Source organism: Elephantulus edwardii, unplaced genomic scaffold (genome assembly GCF_000299155.1).
Source record: "Elephantulus edwardii isolate Elephantulus edwardi_28Jun2011 unplaced genomic scaffold, EleEdw1.0 scaffold00103, whole genome shotgun sequence".
NCBI classification, from domain to species: domain Eukaryota; kingdom Metazoa; phylum Chordata; class Mammalia; order Macroscelidea; family Macroscelididae; genus Elephantulus; species Elephantulus edwardii.
The window spans coordinates 11,675,905-11,702,086 of NW_006399853.1; the positions used below are offsets into that span (position 1 = coordinate 11,675,905).

General features: G+C 46.7%; 1 protein-coding gene across 1 annotated transcript in view; it reads right to left on the bottom strand.

The window, feature by feature from the left end:
* Nucleotides 1-18,396, bottom strand: part of ALPK2 (alpha-kinase 2) — a 109,985-nt gene extending 91,589 nt beyond the window's left edge. The window contains exons 1-2 of the mRNA XM_006891761.1: nucleotides 18,367-18,396; nucleotides 17,805-17,932 (exon numbers count right to left, since the gene is read on the bottom strand). Of these exons, the coding sequence (XP_006891823.1) occupies nucleotides 17,805-17,932; nucleotides 18,367-18,396 (158 nt within the window). The remainder of the gene's footprint in view (nucleotides 1-17,804; nucleotides 17,933-18,366) is intronic.
* Nucleotides 18,397-26,182: the final 7,786 nt, after the last annotated feature.

Sequence of the window (26,182 nt, forward strand, 5' to 3'; positions counted from 1 at the left end):
TGACCAGGTGACGTGAAGGCAGGATTAGTTGGGGAAGAGCTGAAGCTATTGGTCGAAGCTGGAGTTTTCTCTGGATTTTAGGCGTTAGACCAGCCCTGTGCTAGACCACCAGGAGAGACCCTCTGATGCAGGTCAGTTGCCAAGACCTGGGAAAGATGAGTCTGAATTAGCTCCACGCCTGCCTCCAGGAATGGGGATCTAAAGTTTCCCCTTAGATGGGTGTGAATCTTCTGAGCACAGCCTACTCATGCAACGGGGAGGGGGGAAAGGGCTCAGCTCAAGAAATACTCACATGGTGACATCATGTCCTTCCCGCCATCAGCGCACCAAGCTAAGGTCAGAATACTTAACTGAGCCTTAAGCTGAGTGTCTGTATTTTTATTACCTGCCTAACCACAGTGGGATAAGCATTGGGTCTTAAGAAAGGTCAGTGGTTTGAATCCAGCTGCTCAGAAGAAAGATGGTGCAGATTTATAGCTTCAGAACCCTTCAGGCAGTCGGCCTCTGGGGATCTCTTAAGAGTTACAATTGTTTGGATTGCAGATAGGGTTGTTGTTTTTTTTTCTTGTTTAACTGTAGCTAATAACAATTTTATTAACGGAATTAATTTTGAATTATTAAGGGAATAAAAAAAATTCTGAGTTTTCCTATGGCCCAAAGCAATGCATTATCATAGAAATGGAAGAATACTAATCCTAGGATCACATTGGATTTCTGTAGTATTTCCAACAATTCGTTTCAATGCTGAGTATACTATGAACCGCTAAAAGAACAAACAAATCTGTGTTGGACAAGTGCAGCCAGGGTGCTCCTCAGAAGAAGGAAGAAAGGGGAAAAGGCAAGACTCTCCAAGGGGCTGATGAGACACTGTACTTAATAACATGGATCAGTGGTAGTTAATTTTCTAAAACAAAATATCTAAGAAGGATTGTAGGAAAAACCACCAATAAACTGAGGGAAGGGCCAATGAATTAGAATCAACTCAGGGACAGAGAATGGGTCTTTAGTGCTTATTCAAAGAAAACTCAAGGGTTGCTAGAAATAGCCCCTACCCCACCACTCAATAAACCACCAAGTTCACAGAAACCCCAGAACAGCACTGGAAATCTCTCGGATAAAATACAAATTCCTTGCAAATCAATGAAAGTGGTGCACTATTAGACAAACAACAATTGGTCATAACTGTGTCACCAGCCCAGGGCATCCAAAATCAAGTTAGCTGAGAATAGGAAAGCCAAAAAACTTGGACAATGAATAAGGCTGACAGAAGAGGCATCGACATCTTTGGACTGTTGTGTTGGAGAAGCGTACTGAATATCGCATGGACTGCCAAAAAACCAAACAAATCTGTCTTGGAGGAAATGCAGTCAGGGTGATCCCTGGAGCGAGGAGGATGAAGCTTCGTCTCACTCATTTTGTGTATATTGTCAGGAGAGGCTATTCCTTGGGAAAAGACGTCATGCCGGGGAAAGTGGAGACTCAGAGAAAGAGAGGAATATCCTCAACAAGCCAGACACTGTGACATTATCAATGGACGCAGGTATGTAAGAAATTGTGAGGATGGCGAAGGCTAGGACAAGGTTCAGATCTGTTATTCATAGACTCAGTGGCACCAAACAGCAACAAAACCGAACTCATCAAACACCAGAGAAGCCAAGTGAAACCCACTGTTGTTGAGAGCGTCCAACACACAGTGACTCTATAGGATGCCGTAGAACTGGCCCGGTGAGCTTCAAAGGCTGCAGTCTTTACAGTAGACTGCCGCATCTTTCTCCCACGGAGTCTCAAGTGCTGACCTTCCGGTTAGCTGCCAAACACTTACCTGCTGTGCTACCAGGTCTCCTTGTCATGCCACACCCCTACCAACTCTTCCTTTCCCTACCTGTGCCTTCTTTTCCCTATGCAGAAACAAATGTCTTTGACTCATGGCAACCCCAAGTGCATCAGAATAGAACTGTGCTCTGTAGGTTTTCAATGGTTGCATTTTCAGATTGCCATGCCTTTTCTCTGAGGTCTGTCTGGGTGGATTCAAACCTCCAGCCCCTCCATCAGCAGTTGAATGCATTAACGATGTGCACCAGCCAGGGATCAATGTTCCCTTCATCCAATAAAAACGTGCAATTCCGACCTTCCAGTGGCTCATCTTGGTGTCCATCCTTCCCTCCCACACCACGTCCAGTCCAACAGGAAGTCTGGTCAAATATACCCATCATCTGGTCATTCCTTATCCTTCTGGTCCTGGACCTTCTCCAGGACCACCCTGGGTCAAGCTGCCACCCTCTCTCATCGGAGGACCACAAATGCTGTTTGAGTGTCTCCCCAGCTGTGCCTGAACCCCCAAGCTCTGCAGAAAAGTACATCCTCAACACAGCACTTTCACTGTAGCACTCAGTTTCCCACAGGAAATAAAATCAGAAAATTTCGTTTCTGCTTCAAACCCTTCTGTGCCTCCATCACAAAAAGTGAAATCCAAAGTAGTACCATGGCTAACAAGACCCGACATAATCTGCTCCCCATAGTCTGTCCTACTAAGCTCTGTGACTGTCCTCAGTCACTGTTCTCCAGCCACAGTGGCCTCTCACACTCCTACCTCCAGGTTCTGTCCTCCTTCCTTCTAAGGAGAACATTCTTCTCTCAGGTGACAATCACCCTTCCACTCTAAGGTCTGGGTACCTGCTCAGGTCATCTCAACAGAGGGTCCTCTCTTCCTCTACCCTCCTCAGCTTTTCTTCGCCTGAAACATTATGTACTTCCTTGTTTCTTTATTGTCTCACTCTTCCTATTAGCCCCACATCATGAGATCAGGGGCTTTATTTACCGTATTCCCTCCTGGCCCCTCAAGTCTTGAACCACCTGGCATATGGTAGACTTCATATTTTACTTTTACAATTACTCCTTACTTTTCAAGGAAAGTAATGCCTGAGAATTCTCTCCTGGGACCTATAACAAAACTACTTAAATGTCTTGTGCCATTCAGTAACTCATCCCGCAAACATTTATTAACTCATCCCATAAACATTTGCTGAATGTCTACCAGGGCACAAGGAGCCTTGGTGCCACGGTGTGTAACTTATCAGGTTGCTAATTGAAATCGGCCAGCTGCTCTGTGGGAGAAAGATGGACAGTTTAATCCTGTAAAGATTTACAGTCCCAGAAGCCCAGCGGAGGGTCACTGAGTCAGAACAGACTCAACAGCGGTGGGTCTACCACGAGCCAGGCATTGTGCTAGGCACTGGCTGTACAGGGGAACAGATGACTCAGGTCTGTCCTCACGGAACTTACGTTCTAGTTGGGAGACAGGCAGATAAACAAAGACACAAATATGTATAGATTATGACCAGGCACCACGCATGTGTCCATCAACAGGTGAATGAATGAACGTTTGGATGGGATTGCTCCAAACAACGGGACTGGGTTGTGTTTGCTGGGTGCTGTTGAGTTGGTTCCAACTCATTACAACTTGATGTATAAAAACAAAATGTTAGAGGAGCTCTGGTGGCCTAGTGGCAAGGAGGTGCAACTACAATCCCAGAGGTGCACGGTTCGAATCCACCAGATGCTTTGCCGGGGAAGGAGGGACAATCTTCTCCTGTACCAGTCAGATCTGATTTGATGGTACACTCACACAAAAATAATTTTTAAAAACCCAAAACGTTGCTCAATTTTCCACCATCCTCATGGAATTGTAGCTGGGTCTGAGCCTGTTGTGGAAGCCACTATGTCAATTTAGCTTGTCGAGGGTCTTTCTCTTTTTCAACTACCCTGCATTAAAGCATCTCATGGAATGCCCACTCAAACTCGGACTCACTGCCATCAAGTCAGTTCCGATTTGCAGTCACTCTCCACAGGGTTTCCAGGCTGTAAATTGTGATGGAAGGAGAATCCCCACCTTTCTTCCTTGGGGCAGCTAGTGGATTCCATCAGCGGTAGAGACAACAGAGATGAAGCCCTGTGACAGTCAGCATAACACCCTATGGACTCCGCCACCAGAACTTCCTCTTCGCAGTACTACTCAACAAAAAAAGGAATGAACTACTGGTACACACAACTACATGGATGAATTTCAGTATAAGTTTAAAGAAGCCAGATAAAAGAGCATATACCCAAGGATCTCATTCATATAAAATTCTAGAAAGTACAAATTATCCTAAAGTGAAAGAAAACTCAACCACCGAGTTAGAACTGACTCACTGCTGAACCTTAAGCAGGTTTTCAAGAGGCTGTAAATCGCATGGGAAAGCACTGTTCCTCTTTCTCCTTTGGGATTGCGAATGGATTTGAACCAGCAGAGAGGCGCCCCCTTCAGGTTAGCAGCATAACTCTCTACAGACTATGTCACCAGAGATCCTTAATAAGTGACAGAACGCAGGTCCACTCCTGCTTGAGGCTGGATGCACAGAAAGGGCAAGGAAAGAAAGAAGGCAAGGGAAGATAGAGATGTTCATGACCTTGACTCTGATAAGGGTCCTGAGAGTGTATATTCACCAACACTTAGCCAATCGAGCACTTCAAACATGTACTGTTTACTGTATGTCATGCTTTGTGTACAAATCTCCACATTCGTTTTCTAAAGTATATTAGAAACATACTCATTTACCTATGCACATCTATACACACACACACACACACACACACACACACACACACACACACACACACACATTATGCCGTGTGCAAAGTGAGCAATAAAGCTGGGTTGTGTTGTCTCTGCATGGCTGCTGTATATACACACAGTGGAAGGCATTTTTCATTAATTAAATGAAACTGTTGTTGGGCCTAAAGAAGAGTCCAGGGGCTATTTTAGGTTTAAGGTTTAAAGATTACCTCAGGGCAACAGTTTCAGGAGTGGAAGCGCTATTTCACAGGACAGGTCAGACAAGGTCTCAAGGATGAGGAGATTCTGATTAGAGACCTGAAGGAAGTGGGAGAGCTAGCCATGAGCTGTTTGGGAAGAGAGCATTCAATGTGGAGAGCACAGCAGGAGTAAAGCCCCACCCCCACCCCCACCCCACCCCAAGGTAGGGGCCTGCCACTCAGCCTGATTCACACATTCAGCCCTGCAGTGACTCGGAACTGAGTGAACGCTTCAATATCTTAACTAAGCAGCTCCCTTCAGTGTCATATACCTCTTCTTTCTCCTCCTCCTCCTCGTTTTAATACTTCAGTCGTATGAAGTTTACACAGTGACTTAGCTTCCCTTTTAACAAGTTTTCGTACAAACTGTTCTGTGACACTAGTTACCATTTTCACAATGTGTCGGTGTTTTCATAATTTCTATTCTGTTCGTTCTGTTTCCCTTGATCTAGCTTCCTTTACTCCTCCTTGCCTTCTCATATTTGCTTGTTAGGTAAATGTTAAACCATTTGGTCTCCTGTAGTTAATTTTTTAAGGGGCAAATTACTCACTGGTTGCATTGTTTATTTTATAAGCTGATTGATGGTTTGGCTGAAAGGTGAGCTGTTCTAGGTTAAAAGAATAACTTAAGAACACAGAATAGTCACAGAGGGTTCTTCTAGTCCTTATCAATAAAGTAAATTAAGTTCATTTTTTTATGAATTTGAATTTTTATGTGCTTCTCCCATTTTAACCAGAACCCTTTTTGTGTCCCTGGTCACAAAGGACAGCTGGGCACTATCTAGATCTTCAGTTCTCAGGGTAGGTGAGGGTGTGGTTTGCTCAGGCCATGACTCCACTCCTTAAGTCTTTGGATCCTTCATTCTCTTTTACTCCAGACAAGTACAGACCAGGAGTTGTGTCTTAGATGCAAGCTTTTAAGACTCCAGGTGTTACTTACCAAACAAGGATGTGAAATATTAATTTGATTAACTATGTCATGCCAATTGACTAAATTATTCCAGAAGACTATGGTCCCTAGTCCTTTGACCAAGAAAGTCAATTCCACCTGTTGTTTGGATACGTTGAGAAAACCTGTAATTTTTATACTCATGTCCTTATTTTATCTATGGATGATGTCTGTGCAGTATACACAAATTTATATTTACATATGCCTATAGAATGCTCCTTGGAAGCAAGGATTCTGAAGTTTTGTTTGACATACTTTGGGCATGTTGCAAGGAGAGACCAGTCCTTGGAGAGGGACGTCATGCTTAGAAGGGTGGAGGGACAACACAGGAAAGGAAGACCCTGGATGAGATGGATTGACTCAATGACTTTGGTGCTTGGGGAAGGTGTGTCAGAGATGAAGAAACTGTCTCAGGATAAAGCAGGGTACATACAATTCCAGCTCTAACCCTCACTATGTGACAAGCTGCCTCTGTCAAGTAATTTCCTGTGATGTTCACTTTGAAAGAAGGGGCCAATCTAATGATCTCTAGGCTGAAATACCATTTCTCCATCTTTTCAGTCCTTCACAGTGTCTGACCATGATTCTGTAATTTCAAAGCAGGACTGAATTTCAGTTGCCCAGTGAACTTCCCTAGCACCACTGCTCTGCTCTATGTTCCCAGGAGGTGTGAACAGAGTGACATTTTTAAGAGTTATTCAGCCTCATTTGAAGACATGAGGGCACCTTTTCCTGGTTGTCCCCAGGTCTTACGAACAGTTCTTAAATAATCTGTTACCTGTCCTAGTCTAGCACTGATTTTCCTGAGAGGCTGGCACCAAGGTGAGAGGAGCCATCTACCACATGGTTCCCATTTCCAAAATAATGAGTGAGTCCGCAGGAAAAGCTGAGTAGTCTATGACCTGGCTGCTATGATCATTCACTCTCTTGACATACTTACCTACAACATCACAACTGTACTGTGATGATGGATGGCCGATTTTAAGCAGCCAATCTATTACCCCTGGGACGAGATGGGAGTTTCTCATCAGACCCTCAGAATGCATTTAAGAGCATTCTAGTCATGGTATGAGGAACTGTCACGGTGTGTGGCTGCTAAATTCATTCAGGAAGAATGCCGCAGGAGCCGCTTCAGCCCAGGGCTGGGAATACAGCAGCCTTTCAGGTGCCAGGAGTCCTACCCATCTCCTTAAGACTTATTACACCTACTTAAGCTCACAGGAACACAAAGTTCACAAAATCCTTTCCAACCTTGGATGATAGCATTTTCTGTCTTTGCCAAGACATAGCAAGATTCAGTCATCTTTATTTCTACTCAGTTATTCCTTGATCAAGTATGTTAATGATATTTCACTCTTGAGAGGGATACAGCAGAAGGGAAGAAATGCTGCCAAACTGAGCTACCTCCCTTCTCTCTGAATACTCTATTTTAACCAGCTTTAAAATGATAATTCGGTGTGAGGAATAGGTTTAAAATACCAAATAGTCACTATTTCTTTAATATTCTAAAATCCTTTCATGTGTCCATTTAATCCCCCAAACAAGACTATTAAGATGGTACAACTTTCATCCTTATTTTATTCTTCCCTTGTTGTAGGAAATGAATGCATATAGAGGTTAAGCAGTTTGCCCAAGATGATACGGTTTACAAAAGGGAGACCTGGGATTTAAATTTAGGCAATTTGGTATCATATTGGAGAGAGAAAAATGATATTAGTATTATAAGAAATTACTTTTAATTATGTTAATATCTTACTGTGAATTTTACTAACTGGTATTTAACACACTGGTATAAGTTAAATTGCACAGTACCATTAATGCCCTTGGCTGCCAAAGGAAAGGACTGAGGTTCAAGTCCACCCAAAGATGCTTTGTAAGAAAACTAGCGATCTACTTCCAGAAACTCATCCATTGAGAGCTCTATAGATCTCAGCCGCATATACATGGGATCCTCATATACATGGGATCCCCCTGAGTTTGAATTGACTCAATGGTACCTGGTCCCGAGTTTGTTAGTCAAACTACCTTGAAAATGGGTATTTAGGATGCAAAGCATATTTCATCATTTTCTCTGTTTTACATATCAAGCTTCCTGATTTCTTCTGTACTTAGGGAATGAGAAAGAACTAGAAACCACCATACAGATAGCCATGAGATTGGACTGGCTTTAGGGCAACGGGTTTGGGTTTGAGCTTTGGTACTGGTCTCTGCTACTTCCTGAAATAAACACAGATGTGGCTTCTAGACTTTAACTGTATCACCAGACTGTTGAGGGATCCTGGTGAGCCACTTCTTCCTATCTTACACATGAAAGACTGCACAATCGTAGAGTGTTGGGTTTGGGTTTTGTTTCAATCATTTTGTTTATTTTGTTGTTGAGAACATATATAGAAAAATTCTTTGAAAAAGCAAAAAACAACCTTCACTGACGTCAAGTTGCCACCAACTCATAGCTGACCCTTCGGGGGCTTTCAGAGGCTTAAGTTACGTGAGAAGGGACTGTCCATCTTTCCCCCTCAGAATTCCTGGTGGGTTTGAACCATCAGAGAAGTGGTAACTTTGGGTTAGAAACACAGCTGCCTGTGGGCGATGCCAGCAGAGCTCCACGCAGACCGCAAAACACACACCAATTCAACAGCACCTACGTGTGCCTTTCACAACACTGATTACACTGTTCACATCTTATAGCCATTCTCATCCTCCTTTTCTGAGTGGTTCTTCCCTCATTAAAACAAATCCATTGCCTCCCAAGGTTCCTATCTAATCTTTGTGGTTGTTGTCAATTTTATCTAATATGTATAGATTTTAAAAGAGCATAATGCTCAAAGCAGATATTCTTCACCAGTTAAGCTAAACTGCAGTTTAGTTTTAAGAAGACTTCAGGGAATGTTTTTAGCTTAAGGTTTAAAGATTACCTCACAGCAATAGTATCAAGGGTTCATCTAACCTCAAGGCTCCAGGAAGTCTGGAGTCCATTGACCTCCTTTGATCAGGATTCTTCTATTGGATCTTTGATTTAAATGTTCGGTTAGGATAGCAGAGCACTCGGCAGTTCTGGTCTTACGGCAAAGGGGGTCGTATTCTTGGAGGCATCTAGTCACATTCACAACCTCCTCCCATTCCTGACTCCCCTTTTTCCTCTGCTGCTCTAGGCAAACATTATTTTCCCTCGATGATCCCTCTAGCACACTTTAACTTTCCAGAAATAATAAACCCAAATGAAAGGGTCATTTAATGAACACGGCTGGACCACCCTGAACAAAAGTCTAAATAAAGTTCTAATATCATCAATGGCAGCAAATTAGGGAAGTGTAATTAGTTACCGGGCAGAGCTGAGCAAATGTCTTTGCTGGGTATGTTGGCCGTTGTGTGCCAAGAACCTCTAAAATTAGAACTTTGGAAGCAAGCGTGAGCCAGCCTTTGGCCTGAGCTCATGTTGCTGCTGTTTTGTGCCATCTAATTGATTCCAGCTCACAGAAAACTTCTCTGATAGATTAGAACTCCCCACAGGCCTTCCTACGCCGTGATCTTTACAGGGCAGATAGCCAGGCCTTTTCTCCCACACAGCTAGCTAGCTGCTCGTGAGTTTGAACCCTGGTCACTTGGCTAGCAGCCGTGCGTTTAACCACTGTGCCAGGAGGGCTCCTTCTGGAAACACATCACAGAATACAGACATACACTGGAGATACTGCAAGTTTGGTTCTGGACCAATGCAACAAGGCAAATGCCAGGTAAAAGCAAGTTGATTTCTCAATGTATACAGTAGTTATTTTACAGAAAACTGTAGATAAATGCAGCATGAAACATATGAAGTATTGTAAGAATCAACAAAAGGCAGCATTGTTGTTGTTGTTGTTGTTTTTACAGAAAACTGTAGATAAATGCAGCATGAAACATATGAAGTATTGTAAGAATCAACAAAAGGCAGCATTGTTGTTGTTATTGCCATCGAGTCACCTGTGACACAGTGTGATGTCCCCTGATGTGACACAGGAAACAAACTGAACACATGCTATTGGAAAAAAACAGCACTGGACAGACATCTTGTTTGTAAATAAACAAACCCAAACCCAAACCCACAGTATCTGCATAGAGAAGTGCAATAAACGGAGGCGTGCCTGCATCAGGACAGCTGTGGGCAGTCATCGAGTTAAGGCCACTCACTTGAGTTACAGCCACTCACCTGTAGAGATGTAACACATGAGTATACTGATTGTCAAAGAATTCATAACAGGAAACGTTGCAGTCACCGATGGTTCGGCCATTCTTATACCAAGTCACCTCTGGTTCAGGCTGACCTAATGATACAGAAGAAAGAATATCCTTAATACATTAAGTACCTCTAAGAAAAGAACACCACAGAGCCAGGAACCAGAACGGGTTTTGTTCTGGGAATAGGCAACTAGACGGGCACAAGGGGGTTTACTGCCATTGAAAGAGGTGACAAAACCAAAGCTGCCCCTCGCTGATACAAATGCATCCTTCAATAAGCCCTCACGAGCGTGCTGACGATGGTGCTGTTCTGATTGGAGGTGAAAGATCCAAAGTGGAGGGGTGGAGAATGCTTACTGAAAAGAACAATTAATAAAGTAATTGCAAAACTCGGAAATAAAACAAAAATCGGGGTGGTATATTCTTCCAGTGGTAACGCGAGCCCATCCAAGAATTATCTAAAGGAACAGACTCTTCCTCAGTCTGTTTTCCTCTCCGCCTGACTGCTGTCGCCTCCTACCTGACCTCGTGCGGGTTTCCAAGGCTGTAAATCGAGCAGGCAGTTACTCAGCTTTCTCCCATGAAGCTGCTGGTGGATTTGAACCATCAGAGAGGCAGACGCCACCTCTGAGTCAGCCCTGTGATGCCCCAAGGACTAGGCCACCGCAGCTCCCTATTCAGTGATTAGTATTGATTAAAATGTCACAACTTGGTAAACTTACATGTCAACTTGGAGATTTTTACCCTATAATGAGATAATTTTTTTAATGGTAAAGCTAACCCCATAAATTATGGTTTACAGGACATTAACCAGAGTTCTACAAACCCAGCACTCACACACTAAGTCTCCTTAAGCGTCACACATTTTTAGGTTTCAATGTTCTCTGACCAAGCCTTGATATGTTCTGATTCTCTCCTGCCATGGATTGACTCGTGTCCCTCAAAAATATGCATATGCAACGATGTAGTGGGGAAGTTAGGTGATGATCCCCCAGGATCCGATAAACCACACAGTCGTGAGAGGATGACATTGGAATACAACCCCCTTCACTCCGTCCAAGCCCAGATGCCATGCGAGAGGAGTTTCCCTGAGCTGTGACCATAACACCTTCATGTCACAAAAAGAGAAAAAAGCCAGCAGAGGAAAGGAAATCTTAATTCCTCCAAGACGGAAGAGCCAGGTGTGGCCCGTCAGACTCAGGTCCTTGGGAAATTCCTTGACAACAGAGAAGGCCAAACACATGGCTATCTAGAGAAGGCCAAACACATGGCTATCTCCAAGGAATATTAGGCCTGCAAGATGATGAGAAAGCCTCCCTTCGAGCCAGCACCTTGAACTTGGACCTCAGGTGACCTAGTAGGTAGGGAGTTTCGCTGTCACTTTATTATTGTGTGTGTTGTGTGTGTGTGTGTGTACCGTCAAATTAGATCTGACTGGTACAGGAGGAGATTGCCCTCCTTCTCCAGCAGAGCACCTGGTGGATTCAAACCGTGCATCTCTGGGATTGCAGTGTGCCTTCTTTGCCACTAGGCCACCAGAGCTCCCGGGAGTTGCACTGTCAACCCAAAGCAGACAGTTGGGATGCACCAGCTGTTCTGTGGGTCAAAGATGGGCCATCTTCTCCCATGTGGTCTACAGCCTCTGAAAGCCCCCTGGAGGGTCAGCTACGAGTCAAATAAGACAGGAATGTGACTGGTATTTCCTGGCTGGCAATGAGGGAGTTTTCTGAGACCCTCCTAAACGGCTCGTATTTATTAAATCCATTCGCTGTGGCGTCTCTGTCATAGCAGCACTATAGCATCTTCTTCTTCAGCGACTACCATCTTTGAAATGTTCCCTTCCCCTTGGTGTGTGGGCCATTTTATCTTTTTAGAAATTATGTTCCCACAGTGCTTCAAAGCAGACAGATGCCAGGGCACAAAAGAGAGGAACAGCACGGACTGGCCAATGCTGTCTTCCTCTGGAGCGCGGTGGGGGTACTGGGGGGCTGGTTCCCAGGCTGGGCTGTGCCCACGTGGGCGACGGCATCATGGAAATGGACCTCCATGGGATCTCCCTCACACCAGGGGTTCGCCCTTCCCTGGGGATCATTCCTTGCATGTGATGCTAACAAGCTGATGTGGGGAAACCCCCAGGAAATCCAGCCTCCTCTTGGGATTTTTTCTGCCTTCTGTCACAGAGCAGGTTTCCAGCATGTTCCAACAAGCTTTCTTACATGCCTTCATGTCGTCAAGATTAGAAAGAAATGTACTATACATTCAAGTAGGAAAACCCAGTCTTCAGAACAATATACCAGTCTGAATCCATCCCATGAACATCCATGAGTTTCTGTCTTATTTGTTATTGATTTTTTTAATCAGCAAGCAAGCCACCTCAGAGGCCACTAAGAGAGGAACTCTGTGCTTCTGTGAAACTGTAGCAGGGCACAGGAGCCCCGGAGGCACTGAGGGTGAAAGCAATCAGCTCCTAACAAAAGGTTATGGGTTTGAACTCACCTCCTGCTCTGCAGGAGAAAAATAAGACGGCCCGTTTCTGTAAGAGGACAGCCTTGAAAACCCCATGGGGTGGGGGTAACCCATCTGGTCTAACCTATCAGGTCTACGGGTCTAAACTCAGTCAAGGGCGGTGAGCACGACAAGGGATGAAATCAGCCCCTCCTGGACTGGAGGTGGGTCTGCCCCTATCACCTGTCCTTCCTCTTTGGTCTCCTGGTTATAAGCCTCATCTCTACCCGTTCCATTAATGTATTTTTCAACATCAATGACCTTCCCCCCATCCCTGTCTCAGGGAGGCGCTCAGGAGCCTGTGCCCGGGCCAGGGGCTGACCCACCTGCAGGCAAGAGCAGGACCTTCTCCACTGCTGAGTGGCTGCACGTCTCTCTCAGACAAGTGACTAACACATCAAAAATTGGCTTCCTTGAAAAGCAAGGCGATTCTGGTCAGGACCTGTCCCTCCTCGTCCTCCTCAGCGTGGCATCCACAGCTCTCACTAGATTCTGGCTATCACAGTCGGCTGACACCAAGCTGTCACCCACCCACAGTGACTGCGCCCACAGAGCGGTCTGAGCCATCCTGACCCTCTGTTTCAGATCAGAGCACCATCTTCCACAGGGATTTCCTGGGTTTACTGCTGGAAGCGGATCAACCAGCCTTTCTGCCTTCTATTCTTGGTTGGGGAAACTGCCACAGCCGGTTCCACATCACTGTTTTGTTGGGTGTCTCAGTGCCAACTGTGATACTCAGGGGCCCTGTGAAAAATAGATCTGAACCTTGGACTATCCAGTGCCGTCCGCACCAGCTCCAATACGCTCAAGTCCATTGTCACAGTCACTGAACCAATCCGGCTTGTTGAGGGACTCCCTCTCTCTCTGACTCTCCACCTTTCCTTACGAGAACTGATCCCTGTGAACTGAGGTGCTGGAGAAGAACATTAAGCATTTCCGTGAACTAACAAAAGAACAAATCCGCCTTGAAAGACGTGTGGCCACACTGCTCCCTGGAGGCAGGGACGGTGAAACCTGGTCTCACATCCTTTGGGCACGTTGTCAGGACGGTCAGTCGTTGGAGGAGGACGTCGTGCTGGGAAAGGTGGTTCCACATCCTAGCAATAAACAGAGCTCCATGGACAGACTGGTGGTGACTGCACAGGACGTGACTTCACCTGGAACGGAACCTGGGTCTCCCCCATGGGAGGTGAGAATTCTACCCATGAAGCTCCAGGGCCTCACAGGCTTCACGGAAGCATTTAACATTTAATTGCTGGGGTGTGGGGGGTGTGGGGGGTGTGGGGTGTGCATATATATTACTTTTTAAAAAATTATAATCATGAATGGACTGCGGCTGGGGAGCACGCGCCGATCGCTGCGGCTCTACTCTTTCATTCACACTCTTCAGGCTGATTAATTTCCTCATTTCTGAACAGCTCACTGATCTCTTTATTTTTTTTCACCACTCCTGGGAAGATAACAGATTTGAATCAGCGGGCAGAAAAGGAATCAGTGTAGTGAGGTGGAGTCTTGTACCTAATTGTGCACCGGCGAGTGAGGACTGACCCCTAGCTGATCCTGCAGTGAGTTTTCAGAGGCAGGAAATCACGTGGGAAGAGAATGCCCATTCTCCTCCCACAGAGAGAGGCTGGTGGACTTGAACCATTCGCCTTTGGGATTACAGCAGCTTCTTGCCACTAGACCACTGGAGATCTTACATCTGATGGGGCTTCTCTTCTCTCCTCTACTTGCTGGAAACATTGTCCCAGCACCTCATCTTGCATTCTGAGGTACCCCATAGACATACTGAGGGGCCCTGAGGCCCAAGCATCTACTGATTGATGGGAGCCGGGGTCGGGGGGTACAAGCACCGGGGTTTCCTGGACAGACTCCGGGTGCTTGTCCACACGCCCAGCGCTAACTGTGCTTTCCTGGGGTCTGAATGGCTGTGGATGTGCACAGGGAAGGACGGAGGGAGGCACGGGGTGAGGGGGTCTATTAAACATGACATTGAACTACAGGGAAGAGAGCACACCTGGGGCTGCCTTCCCTCCTAGGCCTGCATGACAAGGCCCTGGCCTTTGTTGTTGTTGTGTACCATCGAGTCGGATCCGACCCATAGCTGACCCTCCAGCAGGTTGTCAGAGGTAATTAATCACACAGGAGGAGATTGTCCATCCTTCTCCCGTAGTGCAGCTGGTGGGTTTGAACCACATGCTGGCCTTTAACAACCTAGATTTCAGGAGCCTTCCCACACTCCCCATGTCCCTGTGCCTGTTCACTGTTGGTGCAAACAGCATGTCAGATGCCTCCTTCGCCTCTGAGAGCCCAGGTTGGTACTGCAGCCTCCTGCCTGGTGTAACAGGATCGGAGCTGACTCCACGGCACACAACAGCAGCAAGGCCGAGGGAGTTCACGTGACTAGAACCCGTTAAGTCGGAGTGTCTCTGACAGACTTCACCACATGCTTTTTCCTGTGTCTGACTGAACTAGACCCTAGTGGTGCTGTGGTTACAGCATTCAGCTATTCACCAGAAGATCAGAGACTCGAACCCACCAGCTGCTCAGCAGGAGAAGAGTGGGGCCCTCAGGCGTCCCAGAGATGTACAGCTTTGTAAATCTTCACTTGCGATAAAAAGTCAATGCCCAGAAATGTACTCAAAGCCTCTAAGGAATGTACTCAGATTGCCTCGGAGGCAAGCCCACTCTGTCTCCCAGGGGTCACAGGGTGGAATCAGCTTGATGGTGGAGGACTTGGCCTGGGTTTTGAGACTTTGTGGGAGGAGACTGCTGGATACTCAGTTCATCACTATCAAGTCAGGACAACTCATTGCCGATTTTCCATCATATTTTCAGAGGCTATAAATCGCACAGGAGGAGAGGAGTCCCCATCTTTCTCCCAAGGACAGGCTGGTGGATTCAAACCGCCCATCTTTGGGTTTACAGCACAACTTCTTACCCACAGGCACCAGAGCTCCCCTGTTGAATATCAGTGTCCCTTCTCTCTGGATTTTGCCTCGTGTGCCTTCCTCTCTCTGTGGCCCCACGTGGGTCAGAGGAGAGCTGGCTTTGTAGGGTCCTCATGGCTGATTCTGCAGGAATCGACTGCCAGGTCTTTCTTCTTAGGCACCTCTGGGTGGACAGGGACTTCCAACGTTTTAGTTAACAGCTGAACACATTAACTGCACCCCCAGGGACCCCAGAAGTGGGAACCAATACTACAGTCACCTTTCCCTTTGCTAATTTACCTTTGTGTCCTTCTGCTGTAAAAATTATTTGTGGTTTAAAAACAACCATAAACCCTCACTCAGCTGTGAGCTTGGAACGTGTGGGCACAGCTCCCTGGGTGCAGCTCTGAGTGTTCAGCTCCGTGGACACACCTCAGTGGGCACAGATTCATGGGCACACAGCTCCGTGGACACAGCTCCGTGGGCGCAGCTCTGAGGACGCAGCTCCATGGATGCAGCCCCGTGGATGCAGCCCCATGGGCACAGCTCTGTGGACACAGCTCCGTGGGCATAGCTCTGTGGACACAGCTCTGTGGGCACAGCTCCGTGGGTGCAGCTCCGTGGGTGCACCTCCGTGGACACAGCTCTGTGGGCACATTTCCGTGGGCACACTTCCATGGACACACCTCGGTGGGCACACCTCCATGGGCACAGCTCTGTGCCCAGGCATTCAACTGAAGAGAAGAGCTCACCTCGGCTCTAGGTCCATCAACTGCCCTCTGTGTTTAAGAAGAAGAGGATCCAGGAGAGAGGGGCGTCCCTCCACCACAGAAAAGACCACTGGTGCGGTTCTTGGTATTGGATGGTGGCTGTGATTTGCTGTTGAGTCCACTATGACTCATGGCAACCCTGTGAACAATGGCTCTGAACTTTGCCCTGTCTTGAGTCAAGCTCACTGTCTCTGACACACCCACCCCCATTGTCACAGTCACTGAGTCAGTCCATCTCATCCAGGGCCTTCCTCTCCTTCACTGACTGTCCTTCCAAGCATGATGTCCTTCTGCAAGGACTGGTCCCTCCTGGCCCCATGCCCAATGCACGTGAGACAAAGCATCTAAATCCTGGCCTCCAAGGAGCAGCCTGGTTCCATTGGGCTTGAGTAGTAGAGGCACACTAACCCACCGACTGCATTTTCATTTCCTTTTAATAGTAAATCCTCTTTGCCATTGGAAATACCAACACGTGATCCACTGACTCACAGAACCTGAATTCTCCAGCCAAGAGGAATGCTAGTGTCTGCTTTACCCCCTGGGAGCTCTTGTGGCCTCATGGGGAAGCAGTTCTGAAAACCAGCTGGAGGGTCCGCTTTTGAGTTGATTCCAATTCAAAGGTGGTGGTGTTCTGTACCGTCAAGTCAGAACCAATCCATAGCTGACCCTTGCACGATTTTCAGAGGCAGTTAATCACACGGGAGGAGACTGCCCATCCTTCTCCTATGGAGCAACTGGTGGCCTCGAACTGCATGCCTTCAGGATTGCAGCACAGCTTCTTGCCACTAGACCATCAGAGCACCCCTATTCAATAGTACATACAACAATGGCTTTGCCTTTGCTAAGTACTCTTTGCTTACACTCTAACCATTTCCCTGCTTATCAAGAAAGCCCTCAGTGGAGAGACCAAGTGGGGAGTTCAGGGATCACATATGCCAACAGAGACAGAGTTCAAAGATGGAAGAGACGGTCTTGAATTGGTTCTGATTTAACTGTCATAAGTTTGTGTGTTTTACTGTTTTATCACATGTATCATAGACCACAAGGAGCTCCGGCAGCTTAGCGTTAAGGAGCTGTGCTGCCAACTCAGGGGCGGGTGGTTTAAACTACCACCTGCTCTGAGGGAGAAGGACGGGCAGTCTCCTCCCGTGTACGATGTGCTGCTTCTGAAAACCCGCTGGAGGGTCAGCTGTGGGTCAGTATACAACAACCACAGACCACAGTACGGTGTGAGCGTAGTAAAAGTCACAGAGGCTCTGAGAAACCCTCCAGTGATTGTGACCTGCTGTGACATGGCACCGGCTTTGTGCGATGGTCTGGAACCAAACCCACACACCACCCCTCCTGGGCCTGTGTCTGAAAAATCTGTCGGAGGGGGAGGGCTGGCAAAGCAAGAGCTACAACATGGAGTGAGGACGGGTCCCAGAGTTGGTCCAGAAAGGTCCTTGAAGAAATCTCTCTGACAAAAACAGCAGGGGCTTAGCTGCTCAATCAGTTACTCAGAGCACTCTCCCCAGGAAATCTTCCCAGATGGTGTTTCCGTGTCCCGTGAGCCGCTGGCGTTTGAGAGGCCAGGGCGGTTACCGGTTATGATGCACCGCAGCACGACGTCCGACTTCTCCGGGACATTCTGGGAAAGCAGCGTCGATAAGAAGCAGAGTGCACGCTTTGGGGGTTCTCCTGCGGCTGCCATCCTCTCGTGCCACGCGGGGCTGAAAAACAGAAATTCCCAGCATCACCATTTGGTCTGGGATAAAGCTGACCTTCTCAGGAATCCAAGGAGCTGTGCTGCCCCATCAGTGACCCGCAGGGAGAGAAGTGGGAGGCTCTGGAGGGTGCAAAGGGCTAGCGCTCCACTGTGGAATAAAACATTGATGGTTCGAACCCAACCAGAAGAGCCTCAGAGCCAAGGTCTGGCAATCTGCTTTTGAAAGGAGTACAGCTCTATTCTGAACATGTGGGGTCACCTCGAGGCAGAATCAGCCTGCTGATAGCTGGTGTGTGTGTTTGTTTTTAAGGGGAGAAGGAGTGAGCTGCTGTTCTGCATGTTTACAAAAGGCTTGGCCAGCGGCAGCCAACAGGCAGGTATAAAATCCTAGCCCAGAGCTTCTCGGCCTCAGCGCCTGACCCTGTTGTGGGGACTGACCGGCACGCTGGAGGATGCGTAGACCGGCATCCGGGCTTCAGTCCACTAGATGCCATGGCAATCAGGAACGTCACCCTACTCTGTAGGATGTCCCCTTTGGAGATAGTCCCCAGCTGAGAGCCCTGATCCCAGGTAGATCCAAGAGCAGAGGGAGCCGAGATTCAGAGGGAGGGCCCGAGGGAGCCCAACACTGGGGCCACCCCATCCCACTTCCTCTTCCTCTCTCTCCTTATGACTAAAGACATCTTTCACACTGTTCTCAGATAAGTGCAGGTGCTCCTCGGCCTCTGAGGAGAGGAGTTTATCAATGCCCAGAAGTCTCCAGGAGAAGAGACTTAAAAACTGGGAAAATACTGCCACGTCTGAGTGCCCGTCAGGTGCCGGGGAAGACAGGGACCAGGCCAGCGTTTTTGAGAAAGCAGTTAGTCATCGATACAAGCAGAACACTCATTAGCCACAAGGTTATCTCACTTACTCTCTTTAAACTGCCAACACGATATTCTATTGATTCCTCTACCTTCTAGATGAGGAACCTGAAGCTCAGAACGATATAAAGAGCTCAAGGTCACGGTTCAAGTGCAGGTTGCACACCTTTCACGTGAGTGGTGCCTCCGGGGTTTGTACGGTGCACAACATGCATGGATGTTCACTGCAGCTACTAAAGACAGGTCTGTCTGGGTGCAGAGGCCTGCCCCTGCTCTCCCACCCTTCTCCGCTACCAGCACCCGGCCAGTCTGCTCCTTCGTGGACACATAAGCTTGGAAATGGCATTTAGCTCTTTGCAAACTCTAGTGCCAGCTCTCCCCAGGACTTGGTGACCCTTACACACCATGTTATTGTTGTTGTTAGTTGCTGTCAAGTCAAAGATGACTCTTAGTGAGCCTATGAACAGCAGCTCTGAGCCCTGTCCTATCTTGTGCCATCATCATCATCTCTGACACACTTGAGCCCACTGCTGCAGTCACCATGTCAATCCACCTTGTTGAAGGTCGCAGACCACGCTCGCAAAGGGCGCACTGCACATGAAGCTGGGAAGGGGCTGGGAAACCACAAAAGGTAAATTCAGGGATCCTGAGGGTCCTAAACCAGAAGCCCAAGTCCTGGTGGGAGAGGCTGGATGTAAAAGACCCCCATTTGTGCCGCAGACTCTGACCCTGGCGACCCCTCCTGGGCAGAACAGACCTGGGCTACAGGGCATCTCCAAGGCTCTGAACTTCCCGGAGTCTTTCTTCCAAGGCACCTTCTGGGGGTCAAGGAACAGCTTCCCTACGTTGATGTCACTCTCTTCTCTTGCCACCCGCTGTTCCAGGCTGTTTCTGATACTCTGGGAGACAGACTGCCCGGGTGATCTCCCTCTATGTCAGCTACACCTGAAGACTGATGAGTGGGAGGTGAGTGGAGGGAGAGAACTCAGCATGAGGCTAACCTTGGAGAGTCTTTGCTTCGGCAGCAGCTGTTTCTGCAGAGCCCAGTTCAAATCAGACAGGAGAGAGTCCTCACTCCTGGTTGTTGTTGTTGTTGTGTACCGTCATGTTGGAACTGACTCACAGCTGATGTCCAGTGTGTTGCCAGAGGCTCTAACCTGCATGGAGGAGACTGCCCATCATTCTCCCTCAGAGCTGCTGGTGGATTCGAACTGCACACCTTGGGGTTGACAGCGCAACTTCTTACCAGTAGGCTACCAGAACACCCTCAACATTTGTTTTTTTGGGGGGGGGCACAATCCATGGAGGTCATGAAGACTGGGTAGACCCTTGGAGCCATGACCTTGAGAGACTATTTAAACCTTAGACCCAAAATATCCCTAATGTTCCTTGAAACCAAACAACCGTTTCACTTAGCTAATAAGAAATGACTGAGCACTCTTCTCTTTTAAGAATTATCTCTATAGAATCAAACTGACAGCAGTAATGGAAGTTCTGGTGGCCTAGTGGTCAGGAGCTGCCCTGCCAAGCCAAAGGCATGCAGTTTGAATCCACCAGTTGCTTTGTGGGAGCAAGATGGGCAATCTCCTCCTGTGCAATTTATTGTTTCTGAAAACCCGCTGGAGGGTCAACTATGGATCAGATCCTATTCGACTGTACACAACAACAATGGAAAATACTAGACAGGAGCCTTACAGGGCAGTGAGCTGACCTCGAGGAGGAAGGAAAACTCGGGAGAGCAAGGCTGCACTACTCAAACGACATGATCAACGTCACTGAATTGCACGTGTACCAGTCACTGACTCGGTATCATTTTGCTGTTTGATTTCTCAGCAACCACCTCCAGGTGAACATATTTCCTGTATTATTTTTTTAAATTTTATTTTATTAATTTTAATGAATATTTACAGAGGTTTTGGATTGCCATTCATTCATTATTACACTTTTCTCCTTGCCCACCCCCAGTTCGCTCTTCCCTTTGAAAAGTAAAAGAAAAATTCCTTCATTGGTATACAATCCCCCTCCCTCCCCAAGTACGCTCCACTATGCAACCTTCATTCTAGAGTCTTGTCATAACCATAATACCCAATCATATATCACTTTTAAACTGTTCTATCCCTCATCTTTTTCAATGAAGTATACATAACTTACCCAATTTTTTCTCAGTCTCATCCCAACCCTGATATCAGTCCCGTTCTACAACAGTGGCACTATGCAGTATTTGTCCTTTTGTGACTGAGATACTTCATTCAGCATAATGTCCTACAGGGTCACCCATTTTGAATAATATTGCATGAGTTCCTTGTTTTTCAATGCAGCATAGTATTCCATCGTGTGAATATAGGATACTTCCTCTATTATTTCTAAAGTTCTCCTGGCCTAATATTCACCTGCGATGGTGACTTACAAGACATGAGCCTTCCAAGCCCATTTTGGGGCCCAGTGCTGTTTGTGGGGTACGGGGTGGGGGGAACCAACCCGGCCAGAGCTGGGCTGACATTGGGGACTGTATATGTCATCGGTGACTCATACCCAGGCAGTGACTTCCTGATGGTTGTGCTACATGTGAAAATATTGAGAAAGGCACAGTACTTGACTCACACTGGCCACACAGCATGGCTGGCCATGGGGTACTGACTGTGTTCATCAAAGGAAGAGGACAATTAAGTCAGGACGGGGTTCAGGTTTCGTGGCTTCCTCTCAAGGTGAAAAACCCTCAAGACAGATTTACTCTCCTTTACTAGAGATAACTAATCCATATACTGAATTACCAGAAGCAGGGGAAGGGGCTACGTGAGTGGAGGGCTTCTCAGACAACTGTGTAAAGACAGCGTGTTAACTAGAAAGAATTTTTCTATTTATTGTGTAACAGAACAAACTTCTTTTTAAATCAGTTTTATTTCCTTATCACATGTTTCTAATTTTGGCAAAATATTGACACAAATTGGTTTTCCATTCATCAAACAGACACATTGTATTTCATGGCATGAATTACAAAATCCCTTACGGGACAGCACCCTTCCTATCTCCTCCCTGGGCTTCCAGTTTCCACGCATCCTTTTTCCTGACTTCTGACTTTTGTTTTGAAGAAAATTCTGCCCTTTTGGTCTCACATAGCAGCTGGTTGTGAATTTGCTTTCACATATGCGGGTTCTAAGTAGATATATGGACATACTTAAGAATCCATATAATGGTGCCTTGCTGAAAAGACCATTCCTCAATCTGAGTACTCTCCCTAGAGGACGGATTTGGTATCTTTTCAGGCATTTTTCTCTTCTTTTGTACATACAGACATCTAAAATGTACACAGCATTGCTATGTGTATGCTATTGAGTTCTAAATACTATTACGTGATTGGTTTTACATAATAGCAACTTTTGGTGATCAATCTAATCCAATCCAACCCATCTTTTAAGCACTGGTAGATATTAGTGAGGGCTCTCTGGTGGCCTCGTGCTAAGAAGTTGTGCTGACAACCCAAAGAGATGCAGTTTGAGTCCAGGTGTTCCTTGGAAGAAAGATGGACAATCTCCTCGTGTACAATTTCCTGCCTCTGAAAACCTGCTGGAGGGTCAGCTGTGGGTCGGTTCTGACTCAACGGCACACAACAGGCCACCAGAGTTCCCTCCTCCATAGTCCAGTCAGTACTAGATCAGTGTTTGCTGCCATTAGTGGCTTTGGGTTTAACTCCAGCAAAATGACACACATACAATCTTTCTCACAAGTCCATGCAGAACCAGAGGTTAGAGAAGAGTTCTTTGAGCCCTAATGCCCTCAAGTGATGATTCCAAGTTTGATTTGATTAATCTGCCCCAAAGAGAGCAGAGCTGGCAGCACAATGCCCGCCATCACCTGACAAGGTTGGGAGTTCGAGGCCCACGTGCAGCAGGATAATGGGGCCAGCAGAGTGGCAATCCAGTGCGTCCTCAGTGGGGACAGGAGGGATCAGTCCTGATTACCCAGTCTAATCCAACTGCAATGATGTTCTGGAATGTACCATCAGAGTGGTTGTGGATTTGGACAGCACCTCCACTGTCAGTCCCATGTTATATACAGGAAACCCCTCCCCAGAGATGAGTCCTGGAAATGGAGGGGGGTGGGCAGGAAGCCAGCTAACAGGAAGTGGGGGTGTGCGCCATCAGTCAGCACCCCAACCTTGGGCACACCATATACGTAATCCCATTTAATCCGCTAGACTGGTGTTCTTAACAACATGGAAATTTAAGGAACTTCAAGGGGTTGATGTAGCACCCCTAATTTCTCATGGCAGGGTAACGTTTACATGTTGTACAGCTAACTGGAGGGTCAGCAGTTTGAATCCACAGGAGAAGGATGGGCAATCTCCTCCCATAAAGACTTTCAGCCTCAGAGCTTTTGGTTTGAGCTTTTGGGTTTGCACGTGGTGGCTAGGAAACGAGTCCAGGACTGGCACAGCCCAGACGATGTGCTCTTTCTAGAGTGTGACTTTCGGGTCACATGTGGAGATTTGGGGGAGCCCTGGTGGAGCAGTGGCTAAGTGTCGGGTGACGAATGCAGAGGGTGGTAATTAGAAGCCATCGGCCACCCCCACAGAGGAAAGGCAGGGCAGCAAGCTGCACGGAGAGACAGCCTGAAACCTTCAAGGGTCCTTCTGCTCTGCCCCCCACGGAGGCTAGGATTTGGAATCAGCTTGACATCAGTGGGTTTTCTGGTGAGGTGCACTTTACAGACAAGAAAGTAAACACATGAAAAGATGCTTAACATCATTAGTCATTGAGGAAATGCAAATTAAAACCACAATGAGATAGCATTTCACACCCACCAGAGAAGCTCTAACACAGAGACAGCCGAGAGGGGAGAGATGCCCAGAACCTGCACACACGGCTCCTGGGAGGGCCAAGTAGTGCTGCCGCGCCAGAAGGAAGTCTGGCAGTTTCTTATAAACACAAGTTTTACCAAAACTAAACTCATTGTTTGCAAATCGGTCTTGATTTCTAGTGACCCTATAGGATAGAGTAGAACTTTATGGGATCAAACTGTCTCATCTTCCTCCCACAGAATAGCTGGTGGTTTTGAACCTCTGGCTTTGGGGTTAACTGCCCAATGCTTAACCCCCAGTGTCACCAGGGTTCCTAAACGTTACCGTCAAAGACCCTGCCCTCCAGCAGGTTTTGACTCACACAACCCTCCGTGGGTCTCCAAGGCCGTAAATCTTTATAGAGGCAATGGCTTCATCTTCCAAATCCAATGGATTTGAACTGCCAATCCCTTAGTCAGCACTCCAACATACAGTGAACTACACCACCAGAGTTTCTTATATTTTACCCATTCCATTTGCATGTCCCCACCCAAGATAGTGAAGTGTATCTACACAAAGGATTGTCCACCAATATTATCAGCAGCATCTTTTTAACAGTCCAAACTTAGAAACAATGAACTCATGCTCTGCTCCTAAACTTCTCCTCTCACCTTCGGAGATGCTGTCCTCGGCTCCAGCCCAGAGAGACAACTCAAATCAACTTAAGGTTACAAAGTTGGGAGCAGCTCATAGTGACCTTCCAGCAAGTTTGCAGAGGCTGTAAATCCCACAGAAGGCCGCTCATCTTTATCCCAAGGCACAGCTGGGGAGTTCAAATCATCTGCCTTTGGGGTGACAAGTCCTTGCCCACTAGGCCATCAGACTTCCCTCCTGAAGAGACAATCCTTTAAAAGAACACAATTGTGGAGCTTTGTTGGCCTAGTGCCAAGAAGCTGCGCTGCAATCCCAGAGGTGCACGGTTCAAATCCACCAGATGCTCTGCTGGAGAAGGAAGAACAATCTCCTCTTGTACCAGTCAGATCCAATTTGATGGTACACACACAAAACAATTTTTTTAAAGTTTTAAATAAAATAAACAACAAACCAGCACTGTTGAGCTGAATCCAACCCACAGCAGCCTTCTACTGGGTGTTGGAGGCTAAAAATCTTTACAGCAGACACTGCCCAACTTCCTCCCTCTGAACCGCTGGGGGATTCAAACTGCCAAACTTTGAGTAAGTGCTACACATTATGTCACACACTGCACCATGTGGAGACAATACGCCTAAGTATATTCTCTCATCTATTTTCTTCTTCAATCCTGTCAAAATGGATATCATTATCTTCCATTAACAGATAAGAAAAACAGGGGTTTAAATGATTTTTAAAAACTTGTAAGGCACACCCTATCCTCCTTAAAAACTACATCCACACCCATGTCCATTGTCCGCGCAGAGGAGAACTGTTCCCTAAGGACTGCAAGGCCCTCAGTCATTATTGAAGTAGATTATCACACCTTTCTCTCAGGGGGTATCCGGTGGGTTCAAACTACCCATCTTTTTGGAAAGTAGTCAAGTGTCTTAACCACCGTGCCACCAGGGCTCCTACACCCTCTCATAAATATGCTATCATATTTACTAAAAACTGGATAAAAGTAGAGAATACCAAAAAGACGTTTATTTGTGTCTTACTGGCTGTGCAAGGTATTTGGTATATGGTTCATAATAAATTAGAGATCACATTGAAAGGATAGGGAATCCCAGAACTTAACTGTGCTCATGCAAAACCTGTGATTAGACCAAAAACCAATTGTCTGGAAAGAACAAGGAAACACAAACCCTGTGACTTGAAACCAGGAACGCTAGGAGTTGGGGCTGTTTCCCTTCTCTGTAACTATTCAATCTGTATGGTGAGCAAATAATTCAAGAAACTGGACTGTATGAAGATGAGTGACTACAGCCTTAAATACGAATTACATCTCATCAAGAAAACAAAAATCCTCCCACTAGATCAAGAGGGACATCATGACATGGAGCAACTGAAGATGTTACTACAATCAACACCTATGATAGTAGCAGTCAAGACATCAAAAGATAAGTTACACTGGAAAAATCTGTTCTCAAGGATCTCTCCCAACTGCTAAAGAGCAAGGATGTGAGTTTAAAGACTAAGGTGCACCTGGCCCAAGCCATGGTGTATTCAATTGTTTCTTACATATCCAAAAGTTGCATAGTAAATAAGGAAGACTGGAGAAGAATCAATGCCTATGAATTGTGGTGTTGGTGAAGGGTATTGAATATACCTTGGCCTGTCAAAAGAACAAAGAAATCTGTCTTGGAGGAAGGGCAACCAGGGTAGTCCTTAGAGTCAGGGAGGGTAAAATCTGTCTCTCATACTTTGGTCATGTTGTCCTAGGAAAAAGCCATCATTGTGAGAAAAGCACAGAGTTGGAAAAAGAGAAGAAGGAATACAGTGTTTGCAAATAATGAACTTGAACATGGCAGATATGAGAATGACACAGAGTAGGGCAAAGTTCTGATCTGTTGCTCACAGAGTTGCTATGAGTCGCCATCAACTCAAGGACACCAAGCAACACCTAGCACCTAAAAACCAA